This window comes from Pseudocercospora fijiensis, assembly GCF_000340215.1.
Source record: "Pseudocercospora fijiensis CIRAD86 unplaced genomic scaffold MYCFIscaffold_2, whole genome shotgun sequence".
NCBI classification, from domain to species: domain Eukaryota; kingdom Fungi; phylum Ascomycota; class Dothideomycetes; order Mycosphaerellales; family Mycosphaerellaceae; genus Pseudocercospora; species Pseudocercospora fijiensis.
Window position 1 is genome coordinate 6,012,266 of NW_006921533.1, and position 16,581 is coordinate 6,028,846.

Here is a 16,581-nt window from a genome sequence, read left to right on the forward strand (position 1 = left end):
TCGCCGGTCTTTCGCCTTCGCAGACAACAGCCTGCTTCAATAGCAGAGCATAAATTGCGTAAACATGAACGGAATCGTTGAAGGAAGTTGGTCAGCTTAGTCCGCAATATTGAGTTAAAGGGACTGGTTTTGACATGGAGAATAGGGTTGGGAATCGGGCTTTTTGTAGAAGTGTGCGAATGCTGATGAAGAGAGGAGGCTGAGGAGGTTACATGACCTGCTTGCCGACACCATAGGCTTGAATATCTTGAAGGTGTCATTACTTGCTGATCCTTGGTGTTTTTCTAGCTTGAGAATAGAAATCTGGCCTCAGAATTCTTGCTTCCTCCATGGGGCGTCGTGAAAGCTTCAAGATAGGCAACTGGAATTCATGACCACAGACCTTGAGGCTCCGTCGTCACTCGCAAATGCAAGCCTTGTCTTACATATGCTCACAACTGTACGATTGTGGACATGCTCTTTCTGTGATCGCGAACTGTCGGCTGCGTACACTGCCCTTTCGTGTTCTACGCCTCGCCCGCTGGACTAGAGACTGAAGCCTTGGGCAAGTATTGTGGGATATTCACGCCGATGGTGATCAAGCAAATGATAGCAGTTCTCGGCAGGCACAAAGGTGATGCACTGCCGATCCAGACACTTCAGGAGGAAGTCGATGAGGCTCTCGGCAAGGCTGAGATAGAGGGGCGCCACTTTCGATTCTATATGTGGTTCGGGCAGAAAAACACGATGTGAGTTTTTGGTAGGACTGAGAATGAGATGAAAATGAAGATACTCTCCATTGAATTATTGAAGCCTGTCGCATAGTTCTGAAGAGTGAAGTGATAGAATATATGCTGCCGCGCCGCGCCGCGCCTACGCGCCCCACTTCACTTCAACTTCGCGCAACACTCGCGTTGGTCGCGACATTGGCTTTCACCCACACCGCACCTTCACACTTGACTTTGACTCAATTGCACAGCGTGGAAATGGTCTGCTGTCAACTACTAACAGCTTTCACTTAGAACGCTGTACGGCTTTTCACGGCGATGCTCCTCACCGCAACCACTGCACGACCTCGTGGGCGCCGATGATGGAGATCATCGACCTGACCTCCGATGCAGAAGACGAGTCACCTTCCAAGGTCCTGAAATCATTCAAGCCACGGAAAGATACCCGTAAAGAGCAAGGACGGTTGAAAGAGCGCAACGTGAATGGGCAAATTACACCTCACAGTACGGGTTTGGCAACGAAGTCGCTCGATGTCTCGCATGGTCAGCAAAGTGGAAGTGACCTTGGCCGTGCCTCGGAAGTGCGCAGACCCTCGTCATCCATAAACGGCGCAACTTCAACTTCAGTGCGGCCTACACCAGCTCCCAGAAATGGACCGACAAGTGGATCCCGTACTGCTCAGAAAGATGTGGCTTCGCAAAGAGGCTTTTTGTCCAAGGCACATGAAGCCGCGCTTGGCACGCCTGCCAGGAGACTGAGTATGGAGCTCAAGGACATCGATCAGAACCTACAGAAATCGATGCGGCAATCTGAGGCTGAGAGACAGGAAAGACTTACAAAGGCGAACATGTTCCAAGAGCGCCGCGTGTCAGCCAACACTTCGTCAAACCCTTTGACAGCTGTAACGGCAGCCATTGCAGCGAAGAGCAGAGATTCGGGCAGTGCAGGGCGGACCAAGGCCCACGGTGACTTCTTCAGCCTGTATAAGAATGGACAGAACGCCCCATCGAACGTGGACAGGATCAAGCCCCCGACCTTCTTTGAGAACGCAAGAGTAGCTCCGAATGAGCAGCGACATACGGGACCAGTGCTATCCGGTCCCGGCATTGCTATTAGCAGATTGACTCACACGCAGCCGCAGACAGACTCACCCTCAACGAAGAATGGGTTCAAACGTCCTTACTCGGACGATTCTCCTAAAATCGCCCAAAAGCCTGTCACTAAGCGGCCTCGCACTGCAGAGACAGACGTCAGTCTGAGCGAGCTGTTGCAGCATGCCAACAGCCAGACAAAAACAGCGCAGCAGACTAGCGAACCCTCGCAACGGAAAGCACCTGCAAGTAAGCGCCAAAGTGTATTGAACGATGTTACCGACAGGAACTTCGAGCGCATTTCGTACAGTGACGAGCCAGAGCCAGAGCCAGCTCCACTAAGCACGTCTCGGCCGCACAAATTAGATCTGATACAGTCGATACTCTCAAAGCTTCCGGACTTGCCGCCGAACAAGCCAACATCACAGCGTACTGGCAAAGACTTGGGAAACAAATTCGGACAGGAGTACACCGCTGAGGAAGACATTCTTCTAAAGCGACTCAAGGAAGTCGACCAGGTGACATGGCATGACATGCCCAAGCATTTTGAGGGCCGAACAGCGGCCTCTCTGCAGACTCGATACTCAAATAAGCTGAAAGGTAAACTTTTCCCAGCGAGCAGTCCCTCTCCGGCCGTCGACAAAGAGCCTGCGCCAGAATCCGCTGCAGTTTCGTCGCAATTGCAGCCGAGGCCGCGGCGTCCTTCGCCTGCCGAGCAGCATCAGAAGGCATCTAAACCCACCGTCATCGCATCAACTCCAGGACCTAAGAAGCCGGGGGGAAGGTATTCTGACGAGGATGATGCCTTGATACGCACCCTCAAGGAAGTCAACAAATTGAGCTTCGAAGAGATGCTGCGATATTTCCCGGAACGTGCTGCCGGATCGCTCGCTGTACGCTACTACACGAAAAGCAAATTCGTTGCGCTTCTGCCAAACGATCATCCTCGCATGGTTCCTCTGGAAAGAGCAGATTCGCAGGAATATGCTGAGCAGCCCAAAGTCAAGCGCCAGAGACGGAGCGCACCTGCGGCGACTGAGGGCGTTGTGTCCTGGAATACTGCTCGGTCCATTATGAGGAATGATACTCCAGCGAGCGAAAGCGTCGATATATACGCAAAGACTGCGCCTGATTCTAGCGCCTTTCTCAATCAAGACATTGCGTTTCCAAAGTCTGTAACTCAAATCCTGCGCCAGCGAGAGACTGGCAGCACAGGGGGCCGCCGTTCGTGGACTTCGTCTAGGTGCTCCGTACCTGAGGAGCTTAAAAACCATGCCTTGGATGACTACACCTTGCAAAAGTTCTATCACGGCACCTCAGGCGACGTCGTGGGCCTATCTTGGTCCGAGTCTGGAAAGTACTTCGCTGCTGGATCCATTGCGATTACCGATGCCCAATCTCAACAGTACAATATGAGTCGTAACCTGCTGGTCGGCGACAATGAGCGCGGTGAGCTACAAGAGTTGTCAGATCACCATGTGCCGCGCCCAGTCATCAGTGAAGCCAACAATGTCAACGCGCTGCGTTCAATGCAACAATCACAAGATTCTCGATTGTTCATGACTGTCACAAGCACGGCTTTCTCTCAAGTACAAGATCGCGAGCCTTGGTTGTTTACAGCTGGAACCGACAGGATGCTAAGAAAGTACACCATCAAGGACTGTTCGTCAGGCGAGCGAAGCGGTATCAGAGAGACCAAAGCGAGCTATGCTGTCGAGCACTGTGCTTCAGTAGATCTTCTGGCCATGCATCCAGACGGCCTAGTTGCTACAGGATGCCATGCAGCAGGCGACAGCATTAAGGTCTTTGATTGTGAACGCGACGACTATGGCTGTAAGTTTACCGGCTCTCCGAATCGTAGTGACCTTCAGACCTCAGCCGCTATATATCCCTCGGCCTTGAAATGGGGAGAGCACCCTGTCCATCGGCGCTTTCTCCTTGCCGGATTTTCAGGAGATGAAGACAAGCAGCTAGCGGGAGAGACTGCTTTATGGGATGTCGAATATGGTCGACGAGAAGAGATGATTGGCACAACGCGCAACGTATTTGACGTTGCCTGGAACCCCTGTCCTAGTGCGGCTTCTGTAGCATTTGGCGTGGCGTCCAACCCGAGTTCCATCAACCTTGGTAGAGGTATGCGCACTGCTATACAGTGTTTTGCTCCGCTCGATACTGGAATCAGAAGAGTCATCACTTGGGAGTGCCCAGCCTTGGACATCAATGATCTTGTCTTCTGCCCTCACGATGACAACCTAGTCGCTGCGGGCGCTACCAATGGCAAAGTCTACATTTGGGACAAACGCTGGGCTGGACAGCATCAAAAGCCGTGGCACATACTGTCTCATGGCGAGTCGTTGAACGTACTCCCTCACGATCGTGCTCGAGAAGAGACAGATACTGGCGTCCGTTTCCTCTCTTGGGGTGCAACGAAGAGTCGTCTCTATTCAGGCTCATCAGACGGCATTGTAAAGGTTTGGAACCCGTATCGAGCTGAGAATTGTGCCCACATATCCGACATAGATGTGCCGCGCCAGCATCGTTCAGCTGTGATGTCAGGCGCATTTAGCCCAGATCATCGCGAGCTGCTCATCGGTACGGAGAACGGGCGAATAAATGCGTTCATGATTGGAGGAGGTGCTGTGCACAAGGCAAAACAGTTCAAGCTTCACACTGCTCCTGCGCCACAGCAAGAGAACGAGAGCTTGCACGATCTGGCAAGCGCTCTGGCCGAGTCCGACACTATCGTCTTCCGCCCTTGCGGCGCCATGCCAATCATTCAGGCAGTGCAAGGACACAATTATCAAGGCCCGTTCCTTGCTCCCTCTGCAGAGCAATTGGGCCAGGCAGAGCAGAAACTTCGGCAAGCGCAGGACGAGCAGAACGATATCGAGACACAATTGGCAGAACAAGGCCTCAGTAACTTCGAGACCGACAGCTTGATGAAAGCGCAGACGCGCGTCAAAGAGGCTCAGACTGCAATTGAAGATCTTCGAGATCGTCTGGATTTTGCTGAAACCTCGCGTCCCAAAGCTAGGGCATTCCAAAAATCTTTAGTAAAAGCAGAGAGGGAGCGTAACGCTTTGCAGGAAAAAGCAAACGAGCTCTTTGGCAGAGACGTCGAGCGATGCACATTGCCTTGCGCTCACCTACCTACCTCAGAAGAGCTTGATGATAATGGTCGTTCGAAGCTTCGCGTTCCTGGCCTCCTATCATCCATAAGCAATCAAGGACTCGCGAGAACGCGCCTCGACGCTGAGGATAAAGCAGAGACGTGCACCTTCTGCGAGCCGCAGAATGCCAAGCTTACACGCGGGAAACGTACCAAGTGTCTAACATGCATGCTAAAGCATCTCGGTTTAAGTACAGAGTGTGTACGATGTTCTGCGCCGGCGCGCGTCGAGGTACAGAGCGGGAAAGCGCCACTATGCGAGCGCTGCAACTTCACTTGCTTCAGATGCTCGCAGCCCGTCAGCTTCTCTAGGGACACCTATTCGATCACGTGCGAAGCTTGTAGCATTTCTTGGGAAGCTGGTGTTTTAGGTTACGAAGTTGTGAACTTCCCAAGACGCGAAAGCTCAACTCAGAACAAAGTCGCGCAGGACGACTCTTACGACGATGACGACTTTGGTCGCTTGGAAATAGAGCGGTTGGCATCGAGATTCGAAGTTCAAGAGGAAGACTCATACAATGCATATTGAGAGCATAGATACCCAACAAGTAATCTAACAAGATCATGATTCTTTCATGGCCAGCTTAGTTTCCGTCTCCACCCCTAACTCTCCATCTTCATCAATCGGATGCGGCTTACCCTCGAGCGTAGGATCCGCATCTTGCACGACGGGAGGACCAGTGAAGTTCTTTCGGCCGTGGATGATGTACCAAGCAAAACTCATTGCTGCGAATCCAACAAAGACAACGCTAGCGTAGTTCATTGATCCAGCGGTGACTGGGAGACTGCGAGCAGGTTAGTATACTGAATATCAAACATGTCGTGATGAACTGACCTGACTGGCATGCAGAAAAGTGCAATGGCCAAAGCAATCCAGCAAAGACACAAAATGTTAATGGCAAAACCGAACTTTCCCAGAGGGAAGGACGAGTACTTTACCATTTTCCTTCCTCGTAGCACAGATACCAGGATGGGTAGGCCGTATCCGCATGACAGACAGATGGTGGCTACACCAGTGAAGCTGTTGAATGCAGCTGTCGAGCCAAAGTAGATCAGACCTAGCAGACAGTCGACAATAGTCGACAAAACCAGGCCCCAAAGTGGAATATCGAGAGTCTTGTTCGTTGTGCCCAGCCATTTGTATCCAGGAATGGCACCATCTCTCGCAAACGCATACGTGCATCGACTCGACGCCGTGAGAGCGCCAACACCAGCAAAGAACAAGATGCCCAAGATCAAAAACAACAGCCCAAAACCTCCTGCGGCCGAACCAGTGACAATCTTGAAAAGTGTCCCAATAGGCTGTCCGCTCGCCACATCCAACAGCGTCTGAATGTCCGGCAAAACAAACAGAAGTGGGATCAAATAAATGATCCCCGTAACGCCCGCCGCGGCAACGGACAATACCATAGCTTTAGGAACCTCTCTCGCAGGATTCTGTACTTCCTCACACATCGACGCCACCAATCCATATCCCGTCAACGTATACGCCGCCTGCAGCAATCCGACGAAAAACGCCCAACCATCCGGCCACCCGCTGGCACTCGCATCATAATGCGCAAAAACAAACTCCCCGCTGCGATAGTTATCGCTCATCGCCAGCAACGTCACGATAATTATCAGCACGCTCGCCGCCGTCCAGGAAATACAAACCTTATTGATCAAGTCCAGGTATTTGCTCCCGAAGGCGTTGACGGCGAAACATACTCCCATCCATGCCCAGAACATGAGCACTGTTTGCCAGGAATTCGCACTCCAGTCTTCTCGCCACAATCCTATGGCCGAGAGAATCAGTTGTGCTCCCGAGAAGTTGATGGAGAGGGTCACGGTCCAGTTTCCCACGAGGTTGAACCAGCCCGTGATCCAGGAAGCGATAGGGGCGTATTTTCGTGTCGACATCATTGCGGACCAGTAGTATACACCTTCATCAAACACACATCCAAAAAAAATCAGCCTCATTCATTCATTCATCCATTCAAAAAAAAAACCCCCTCAACATTTGTTTTTTTCTTCTACTTACCCCCAGCCGTAGGATACACCGCACAAATCTCCGCCAAACTCGCCGCAATGCTCAAACTTATCAGCGACACCAACACCCATCCCCAGATTATCGTGACGGATTGGCCGTCGGTTAAGGTGATGTAGAGGGTGGTGGAGAGGCCGAAGGGCACGGCCATGATGGCGAAAGATAGGCCTAGAATGCTTAACATGCTGAGAGAGCGTGGGAGGTCGGATGTGTAGCCCATTTTCGCGAGGTCGGCGTCTGCATTTTGGGCTTGGAGGGAGGATTGTCTTTGCGCTCGGCCGGTGGAGGAGAGGCGGCGTTTTATGGTGTGCATGATTTGTGAGGGGAGTGAGTGTCTTTGGAAGTAGAATTCGAAGGGAAGGTTTGAGGAGTGTAGAATAGTATGAGATTATAATTCTCGGCTCGTGTCGCGGAGTCCGTGGTATCTTTGCTATCAGTGGAGATGATGCGGTGCCCAGTCACGCCCTGTCGCGTCTACGGCTCGAGGTCGGAAGTATTGTAGAGATACTAGGTAGAATCAGGAATCGGTCAAGCCGTCGGTTAACGTTACCGCGTGGTCGTCGCGTGGGCCCTTTTAGTCTTTGCATTACGTTCGATAGAGATGTAGACTCACGGTGTATTTAATTTCCGGGCTTATGAACACGGTGTTCACTATATGAACATATACGAGACACAGATTGGTTAGCAAGTGGATCTAGTTATTATAGCGTATCCTATACAAAGTAGAACAATGAAGGAAATAAGACATGTAGAAGGTATATAGTGACAATCTTAGTATAGACAACAGCCCTACTGGCTGTTACTGTCGGCAGTGAGGTCGACAGCGTTGTTGCCGCTATCTTCGTCTATATTATCGCCGCCATTGATACTAACACGAAAGAACGCGAACAAACACGCCCTCGAGGTAGTACGGACCGGGGCATAAAAAAATCTCTGCAGCGCCAGTGCTTCGAGAACCCGGCTAGGGCGGCAAACCAGCCATTCTAGCCATTCTAGCTACTTATCTAAGTGATTATTACTAATCTTATATTCACCTACGTGTTCATAAGACACGCGCTAAGGTGGTCTGTGTTCACCGTGTAATAACGGTGATGTTCACGGCTGTGCCATTGTGTACAACATCTCTAACGTTCGATGCTCTAGCGCCTTTTGAGCAGGTCTTAGCGTGGTTCTACAAAAAGGAAGAGTAAGTACGAATTGGGTTTAGATGAGGCTTGCCAAGAAATCGTTATCAATGGGTCTAGGCTGTGTGAGATAGGGTTGTGTAGAATAGCAGAAGGTCATAATGATATACAACTAGCCTGGCAAGATATATACAACAGAAGTAGCACCATTATCTACAGAAAAACCCATGCTAGGCCGTGAAAGATCTTCAATCCATCCCAATCAGTTTTGTTCGTTGTTCGTATGCGATCAGTGTCGACAACATTTCATGTCGTTGGCTCTCTTTTAAAACCCACTCCGATAAGTATTCCACAACGTCTGGATCCTCGAAACCTGTCCAGGCGTGAAGTTCGTGTAGCAAGAATCAGAAGAGTAATCCATGTAATTATGAATTGGATCAACACCCGTGGCTGAGGGACAACTATCCTTCGCCGGCTTCGTGGGACAACCGTCCGTACTGGTAGATTGCATGGGAGTATCTGCAATCATATCGCCATCGCCGGTACAAGAGTAACCCTCAAAGGTATGCAGCAGACCAAGCCAGTGACCAGTTTCGTGAACTGCAGTCATGCCCAGATTGTAGCCAGTCATGGAACCGCCGGGCATGGTGTTGGCGTTGATGTTGCAGCCATCGGTGTAGTATTGGCTTGGTAGGGTCTGCGCCGTCACTTGTGAAGGTAGAGTGCATGTGCCAAGGATACCGCCTGTAAGATCGGAGTGGAAATAGAGGTTGAGGTCTTTGTACGTGCCGACACGGAGGGCTTTCTTGGCATCGTCCATTGCAGTGCCATCGCCTACAGACCATGCATCATTGGGTGTGAATGACGTATTGACCAGGTTGAAAGACACTCCGATCGGGTTGTAGGCTTTGTTCAGAGCAGCTGCTTGTTGCGTAGCCATGTCTTGGGTGATCTGGCCAGACTTGGCAGTGGTTGTGAGAACATGAAAGTATGTTTGGATTGTAATGGCTGGGCTGACGGTCTGTCTTCTCGAAATCGCTTGGAGGCCATTTGGTCTTCTGCTGTTTCGAAGCAGAAACTTGGTTGTGTCGTTGAAATGTGCCGAAGCCTTGCCCCGGTTGACATCGCAGTCGAAATGGCGGATGGTTATATTCGTTGCAGGATCCACGAATGTCGAGATCTTAGCTGACGCCACTGCAATGCAGGCTGCCAAGGCGGTGATCGTAAAGGTCTTCATCTTTCCGTACTGTGACTTCCGCGTTCAGCGAAAGGCGGATCGGGGTCAGAAGTTATCGGCAGATCCGAGGAATGTATGCTGTACACGTGGTCGTCTAGCCGACTTTGAAGAATGTGCAAGTAATTTATGTACAAGAATGATCGATCACCACGTCGTTGTACAAGTGTACATCTGTTTCTTGGCGGGTAGAAGAGTTCTCGCTGATATTTATCCAGATCGCCATTGCGTTCTAGGTTTCCAGCACCAGGCCGCGACCTTCAACGGGGTCGACGTTTGCGGCTACATTTGACATGAAACCAAGACGTCGGATACTCAACAAAGGTGCTACCAGTTCTGTGGGTTGCCACATGCACAGGGATTCTCCAGTTGAAACAGCAAATCTAGACCGGCGAGAGGAATCGGCGACGGCAACTAAACTATTAGCAGACATGTGTAGCTGTTCCAGTCGGTTGTGCGGCTCCGCTTTACTGTGTACTGGTACCACGCTATCCGAGCAAAGAACTGGAAATGCTCGGATGGCTGCAATGGGACAATCTCACAAAAGAGCTGGGTCGCCCGAATGAAAGAAGGGTTCAGCAATGGTGTGGAGGAAAGACGTAGGGACGACGTAGCAGATGCGTGAGATCTGGATCGTGACGAGTAGATTTCGAGCCAACATACAAGGCACTTGTAGGCATCGGTGCCACCGGCAAAGCGTGTGGGTAGTAAGCCGACTGTACCCCAGTAAACGCCTTGAGCCCCGAACTCCTGATCCGACCGCGTATCTCTAACAATGAATAATGGACGTCTCGGTTCATGCTGCTTCGTTAGTTCTGGGCGCTCTCCCGGTTGTAGTTGCCGTTGAGGGCTGGTCTGTGTTCCAAGTAAGGTAACTATGGTCTCCAAGTTTTCTATTGAAACATTCGAATTAGCTGCCGCAGTCTGGAGGCTCTGATGGTCAGACGTGAAGACTTACCTTGGTTTGATTAATTGGGTCACGGTGAATAGGCCGCCAAGCAGGATGCAGAGCCCTCCCACGACAATGTATGCGATGCCAAGGAACGGATTCCTGCCGCCCATCACTGTTCTTGTGGAGATTAAAATGGACTTTGTGCCGTCGTAGACCGTGACGGGAAAGTCTGCAAGGGACAAACGTTAGCAGCCAACCTGAAGCGTGAATCTTGCCAAGACTTCGCACTTACAATCATGTATTCTAATCTCGTATCTGCCGATCGCCATGCTCTCATTGTCATTTCTAAGGGCCAACTTGCTGAACGTGGGAAGACCGGCGGTACGCATCCAGACATGGAATTCCTCCCACGTCTTGAGATTTGGCTGTGGGAAGCTGGCGTTGTATTCTGGATATCTCTCTCGCCAGTTTGGAGGTGGGACGACCTGATCATCTGTATAAGGTGATTTGCCATAGAGGTCACGATCTGAAGACCAAGCAATACCGTCATTGGTCATGTTATAGGTAATATTGCTTGAGCTCTCGCCTTGTGGGTTGAGCAAGACAGGTGCAAAGAAGGTGTCGTTGAACATGGAGTTTGCGATCAGTCCGCACGGATAGTATGGCTTTTCCGCGCCGTCGGTATCCCTTCCTTGTCGGAGAGGATCGCAGTCGCTGCCTGATATCGAGCTGTTATCCCGGAATGTGCCCTTCAGTTGATCTTGATCGAACGATTGCACATATCGACGGTGGTTCTGGTAGAAGTTCGTGAGCTGATAGTACAGCAGCACAGGCGGCCCAATCTTGTCCGGCATGGAGAATTGTACTCGGCATTGGGTGGTGGGAAGGCTGATCTCATTGTTTTGGCCATAGTTGACCTTGACCGTCTCCTTGCACCACGTCGGAGCGTCTCCGGCATCTGTGCTGTTCTTGAAATGGGCAGTGATGGCGCCACGGGGCATAGTCTTGAAGCCGGCGCTGCACAATGGCGCGGTGGCATTGCATTTCGAGTAGTCGATGGTGATCTCCTGGACGGTCGAGCTGGCCCACAACAGAAGAGCGCCAATGGGCGCAAAGATGATGCCGACGGCGAAGAACAGCGGCAAGACGGTCTTGGGGGTGAGGATGGGTTGCCACGCCTTCAGTCGCTGTTGTCGAAACGCATTATCTGTCCGAGGCCATCAGCTTCTCGATGTCCTCCGTACTGCCTGCTAGCCCGTGTCTCCAGGCTGCGCATCTTACTGGGTGGCCTCCTGCTCTTCTGCTGCTCCTTCTTCTGTTCCTCCTCGCTCTCGCGCGCGCTGTTGTTGTCCGTCTGCAACTCCATGGTTTGCGACATGCTGTTAGGGCGGCGAAAGGGACATCGGGAATGTAGAGTCGCATACAACAACAGTATTGCTTACGAGGTGCTGCACTCAGCCATCGGAGCCGCGCTGCACCGGCTTTAGCGCCTTGCACGTTGCAGGGTCTGGCTGTCGCTGTTCGTCAACTGCACGTGAGGCCTGAGCCTGAGCCGCATGGTCAGCGGCCGAACAATTCATGATGGATGATGCATATTCAGTCGTGAGACGTCCAATCACAATAATCGTGGTATCCTGTGCTATACTCTATAGTGATATGCTTGATATGCTTCCGTCCGCGTATGTGATGCATCAATCGCACTCCGGCCCTTCTCCTCTGCTCGCTCCATCGATCCGACAGTGATCCGAGCTGGTATGGTATGGCACATCTCTATAATCTCGCCTGAACGCTCACATTGCTAAAGCACGGCACAGCATGTAATGCAACTTCTCTCACTGATCGTCGTCTTGGCCGATTCGCTTGTATTTCCCACTTCCACTGCCGTTCGCATCACCTCCGCCGCTCTTCATGCGATCTGCCATATTGCTGATCCAGCCGGCGACACCTTCGCCTCTTTCGCCTTGCTTGATGATTGGCTTGCCATCTTGCACCTCGACTTCCGGAGGCTGTAGGTCCATATTGGGAATCTGGCCACCTGTTTGATCGTCGCCGAGTCGGAAAGAGGGCACAGGAGAGCGGTTGCCGCTGAAAAGAGACTCTACTTCGGCCAATGTTTCTGGAGTGGGGGCGATTGTGGTGGCATCTCCAAAAATGGAATTCATATCTTCGAGACGAATGTTCGCTGTTTCTGGGTAGATGAACCATACTGCTCCCTGTCAGTAATGCATTTGAACCATCACTGCAACTCGACTTACCAACTACGAAACTAACAGCGCAGAAGAATGCGTGTAGTAAGTAAAGTCTCCACTTGATGGCTTGCTGCAAAATAGGAGTCATCTCACCAACAAGCCAGTTGAAGGCCCAATTGGTCGCAGTCGACAGACTCGCGCCCTTGGCTCTGATGCTGAGCGGCAGGATTTCCGGAGGATATAGCCATGGGATCGGACCCCATGAATATCCAAAAGCTGCGTTGTAAATCATCACAAAGATGACGACCAAAGTCGGCGTCAGATGGATGTCCACGTAAATGAAGTACGAGATTGCTGAGAGAGATATCACCATGGCGATGGCACCGGAAAGCAGGATGAACCTGCGTCCGAGCCGGTCCACCACGTACCACGGAGGCACGGTCGATGCCAGGTAGGTGATTCCGTTGATTCCAGTCATGAGAATGGCGTCTCGTCCAACCCAACCGGCCTGCTCGAACACCAGCGGAGCATAATATGAGATGACATTAATGCCATTCAATTGAGCGAGAGCTTGCGCAGACATGGCAATGAAGACGCGCTTGTAGTAGCGCTTGAACATGTCCCTGTAGGACCGCTCGCCTTCTTGGCGTTGCAGCAAAACGTTCATCTTGATCTCGCGGTACTCATCGCGAGCCTTCTGGTTGTGGATATCGCCCTTTCCGTAAAGGTTCGCGATTACGACAATGCCCTCCTCATCATGGTCATTGTCTAGTAGCCATCTCGGCGATTCAACGATCAAGAAGCTACCCACTGCGAGCAGACCTCCCATGACTACCTGCATGAGCAGAGGTAGACGCCAAGCCCAGTGTCCTTCAATGAAACTGCAGAAGTAATCCACCCAGACACTGCACATGTAGCCGAAAATGTTTCCAGAGAACTCGATGCATGCCAGCTTTCCACGGTTGTGGGGCGGGCTGATTTCGCTCTGGTAGACAGGCACAATCGTGCTTAACGCTCCAACACCCAACCCTGCAATGATTCTGCCCAGCATCATCATGGGCATGCCTGTTGCGAAAGTCTGGATGGCTCCTCCGACTACGAATATTAATGCGCCGTATAGGATAGTCTTTCTTCGTCCAAGGAGGTCACCAATTCGGCCAACAGAGAGGGAAGATATGAACGCTCCAATCTCCAGGATAGCTACCATGGTTCCTATCTCTGCTGCCGAGGGCTGATTGAAGTAGTCCTTGAAGTACGGACCCGTGATAATGCCCGACATCACGCCCTGGTCATAACCGAATAAGAACACTCCTAATGACACGAATATAGACAAGAAGTAGATGAGCTTCTTGCCATGCAGGCCGTGCATGCGTGCATGGTCATCGCTGGGTGCCATTGTTCTAGCTAGAAGTCGCTGTCCCCACCCAATGCGCCTGGGCGGTGGACTAGGTATTCTTATATCCTCCTTCCTCTTAACGACGCCAGGTTGGCGCGGCTTCTCGTCGTGTGAGCCGTTGGAGGCGTATCGTACACGCTTAGAGCGTCGGTTACGACCTCGTCGTGGCTGAGCCTCGAGACTCTCCCGTAAACGGGCAGCGAGAGGGTCTTCGTCGTCAGCAAGCTGATCGACGAGATCCCCAGTATCGCTCCAAAGTGAGAAATCAGAGGCGGCGTCGTCGTCAGAGTCAAAAGATCCGGAGCGCCGCCCGGGGCGTTGACGGTCTTCCTTCTCGTCGTACGACTCGCTACTCTGCCGTCTGCCAGAGGAGGACGAAAGGGTATGGAGAGGGATGTTGGCGGGTCTGCGATTCGAATTGCTGGCGAAGTTGAGCGGAATGATGAGTGCTACCGGGCTGTCTTCGCGCAGCCAGGCGAAGAAATTTAGTTGGCTGCTAAAATTCGAGCAGAAGCCAGGTGCTCTGGAATGTGTGTGCTGCAGAGCAGTGCTGTCTCATGCAGCTCGACGTATGATCACGTATCCTGGTAGGTCAACAGACTTCCAGCCGGGTGCTCATAGCAATGGCGGGAATGGAGACACGTGATGTTCCGATGGGCGAGGGGGAGGCATGTAACGAGCGGCGGTGCTGGCGGAGGAGGAGAAGGGTGGTGAAAGCGAGACTCGAGGCTTGTGCTGACGTTGAACAGAACTACGGAAAGATGTTATTCGTTCTATCCAACAGAATCGACACAAACTACGCCTGGCGATCGTCGCTTAGAATAGATCCCGAAAAGGGGGGGGTGCACGCCCAGTCCGACGTATTCGCGCCTGCATCTCACTATTATTTCCTTGCGCCCTCCTGCACATAGCGTTGAAAGGTCGTCACGGTGCACAAGGACGCTGCGCTGCGTGACCATCGAAGACTTCACGTCGTGACCGGTACACAGTACAACTACAACTACGCCAAGAAACACCGTCAGACGCTTCGTAAGCCAAATTCACCAGCCTGTCCTGATACCGAAGGAGTAGTTCTGGGAGTCTGAGTACAAGCAGAACCAGCGAAGCATCCAACTCAAATTACGACGCGTCTCTTGCGTCTCAAGCTGGAACGGGCGTCGAGGTCATTTGCATGTGAAGTGCTCGACGGCGGTAGAACAAATACCGCCATAGGAGCACCGCTGATGCTCAAGCATTCACCACGCATCTTCGATGTCGGAAATGAGCTCAGACGGGATTCCGTAGAACGAAAGGTTGCAATGGGTACTCCTCAACGTAATCTCCATTCGCATCTACGTGATGTGCCGCAAGTTCATCAGTCGTATATCTGTACATTCAGTGGAGGGTGTGCGAACACGTATCCAATCAATGCAAAACTCCCAGCAGATGCATAAGTATCTTCTCGCCCGCGCTTTTCAACACCTCCCATTCCAACGCCCGGGTATCATCGCAAAGTCGTAATGTACATTAGAATCGAGTTCGCCTATCGACCAACCTGATCGAGCCACAGTTGGGTCTCTCTTCGCAGAGCGCAAGCGCAGGCTCGTCCTTCCTCTTCCCATTGAACTGCCCCAGTAGCCAGTCTGTCACAGACACTACTCGAGTCATCTTGTCACAATGTCCACCTTCGTCTGTATGTTCAATAGTGTGTTTCTGAATGCGTCCTTGTTCATCGAACTCGAAAATGAAAACTCCACAAAACTCTTCGGCGTCCTCTTCACTCTTGTGTTTTGAGCCATCATTTCTGGTCCCGGAGATGAAGTCCTTGATCTTATCGACTGGATCCCTCGCTGCAGCCAGGCCCATGCCGCGGTATATACCTCCGGTGCCATCGCGCTGTGTAGTCTTCTTGCCACATGTCTTCCACTTGACTATCAGCTTTTCATCCCGATTTTGATGCTCCACACTACTGCCGCCATTGCGAACCATGCGCTCTGACAGGATGACGAGCTTGACGTTGCCGAATAGAGGCATTCGACCCCATGCCACAGGAGCCGTCCACAATGCAGCAACGTAGGCGATTCGTCCTGAAACTCGAGGGAGGTGTGGATGTGTCGAAGGGAAGAGATGTAGTGAAATATTCGGAGACAGAATGTCGGAGGGCAGCGGCTCTTTCAAAAGAGTTGGCAGGCGCTCGTGTAAAGTTCTAACTGTCTTGCCTAGTTGGAGCGTTCGTTCGTCGGGCGGCGAGTGGTCTCCATTTCCATCAAGGCCAGGAGGCACATACCGAGGCGCTGAGCTGGTGAACCAGATATCTCTGTTCCATTGTTCGGTATCGTTGACCTGTGCAAAGGATCTTTGCGCGAGGCAATTACAGTTTCGAAGGCATGAGTGCGGATCGCGACAGGGTCGGGAGCTTGAGGCCGCAGCGACAAATATCGTTCGCGTCGATGCGGTGGTTATCGAAGTACGATTGGGGAGGAAACACAATGGCGGACGCGGGCGCATCAGCCTAGACGGCGTCATCTGATATCACGCGCAAGATTTCGGTCCATTGATTGAGCGAAAGATTGAGCAGATGAGAGTGGCACGTCGGTGTAGCTCTCAGACAACGTAGAAATGACATGGATAATATGCGAAGCTTTCACGTGTCGAAGCTTAAAAAAAGCATGGACCTGTTCTGACATCACCCCAAAAGAGGAAGGAGATAGACAAGGACAGGACCTAGCACATTCAGGCTCTTTAATCAGCCGCCAAGGTGAGGAGTTTGTTC

General features: G+C 51.8%; 6 protein-coding genes across 6 annotated transcripts; 1 reads left to right on the forward strand and 5 right to left on the reverse strand.

The window, feature by feature from the left end:
- Window positions 1–64: 64 nt before the first annotated feature.
- Window positions 65–5,497, forward strand: MYCFIDRAFT_172343 (uncharacterized protein; the record flags this gene model as incomplete). Its single annotated transcript, XM_007925649.1, has 7 exons — window positions 65–86; window positions 121–146; window positions 170–253; window positions 289–339; window positions 381–501; window positions 530–728; window positions 820–5,497. The coding sequence occupies 7 exons, from the start codon at window positions 65–67 to the stop codon at window positions 5,495–5,497; spliced, it is 5,181 nt and encodes a 1,726-aa protein (XP_007923840.1).
- Window positions 5,498–5,530: 33 nt separating this feature from the next.
- MYCFIDRAFT_130880 (uncharacterized protein) lies at window positions 5,531–7,307 on the reverse strand (the record flags this gene model as incomplete). Its single annotated transcript, XM_007925651.1, has 3 exons — window positions 5,531–5,753; window positions 5,804–6,890; window positions 6,989–7,307. The coding sequence occupies 3 exons, from the start codon at window positions 7,305–7,307 to the stop codon at window positions 5,531–5,533; spliced, it is 1,629 nt and encodes a 542-aa protein (XP_007923842.1).
- Window positions 7,308–8,449: 1,142 nt separating this feature from the next.
- On the reverse strand, window positions 8,450–9,145 carry MYCFIDRAFT_16043 (uncharacterized protein; the record flags this gene model as incomplete). Its single annotated transcript, XM_007924123.1, has 1 exon — window positions 8,450–9,145. A coding segment is annotated over one exon (696 nt), but the record flags the coding sequence as incomplete, so codon positions are not given.
- Window positions 9,146–9,975: 830 nt separating this feature from the next.
- MYCFIDRAFT_70555 (uncharacterized protein) lies at window positions 9,976–11,635 on the reverse strand. Its single transcript, XM_007924519.1, has 4 exons — window positions 11,526–11,635; window positions 10,537–11,451; window positions 10,311–10,473; window positions 9,976–10,245 (listed from the first exon to the last, which is right to left on the reverse strand). The coding sequence occupies exons 1-4, from the start codon at window positions 11,620–11,622 to the stop codon at window positions 10,149–10,151; spliced, it is 1,272 nt and encodes a 423-aa protein (XP_007922710.1). The 5' UTR covers window positions 11,623–11,635; the 3' UTR covers window positions 9,976–10,148.
- Window positions 11,636–12,076: 441 nt separating this feature from the next.
- On the reverse strand, window positions 12,077–14,246 carry MYCFIDRAFT_130687 (uncharacterized protein; the record flags this gene model as incomplete). The annotated part of the gene is made up of 2 exons (XM_007925652.1): window positions 12,077–12,453; window positions 12,500–14,246. Coding segments are annotated over 2 exons (2,124 nt in total), but the record flags the coding sequence as incomplete, so codon positions are not given.
- An 890-nt stretch (window positions 14,247–15,136) lies between these two features.
- Window positions 15,137–16,381, reverse strand: MYCFIDRAFT_210562 (uncharacterized protein). The gene has a single exon (XM_007925653.1). It carries the CDS (start codon window positions 16,332–16,334, stop codon window positions 15,336–15,338), a length of 999 nt encoding a protein of 332 aa, XP_007923844.1. The 5' UTR covers window positions 16,335–16,381; the 3' UTR covers window positions 15,137–15,335.
- Between the last annotated feature and the right edge of the window lie 200 nt (window positions 16,382–16,581).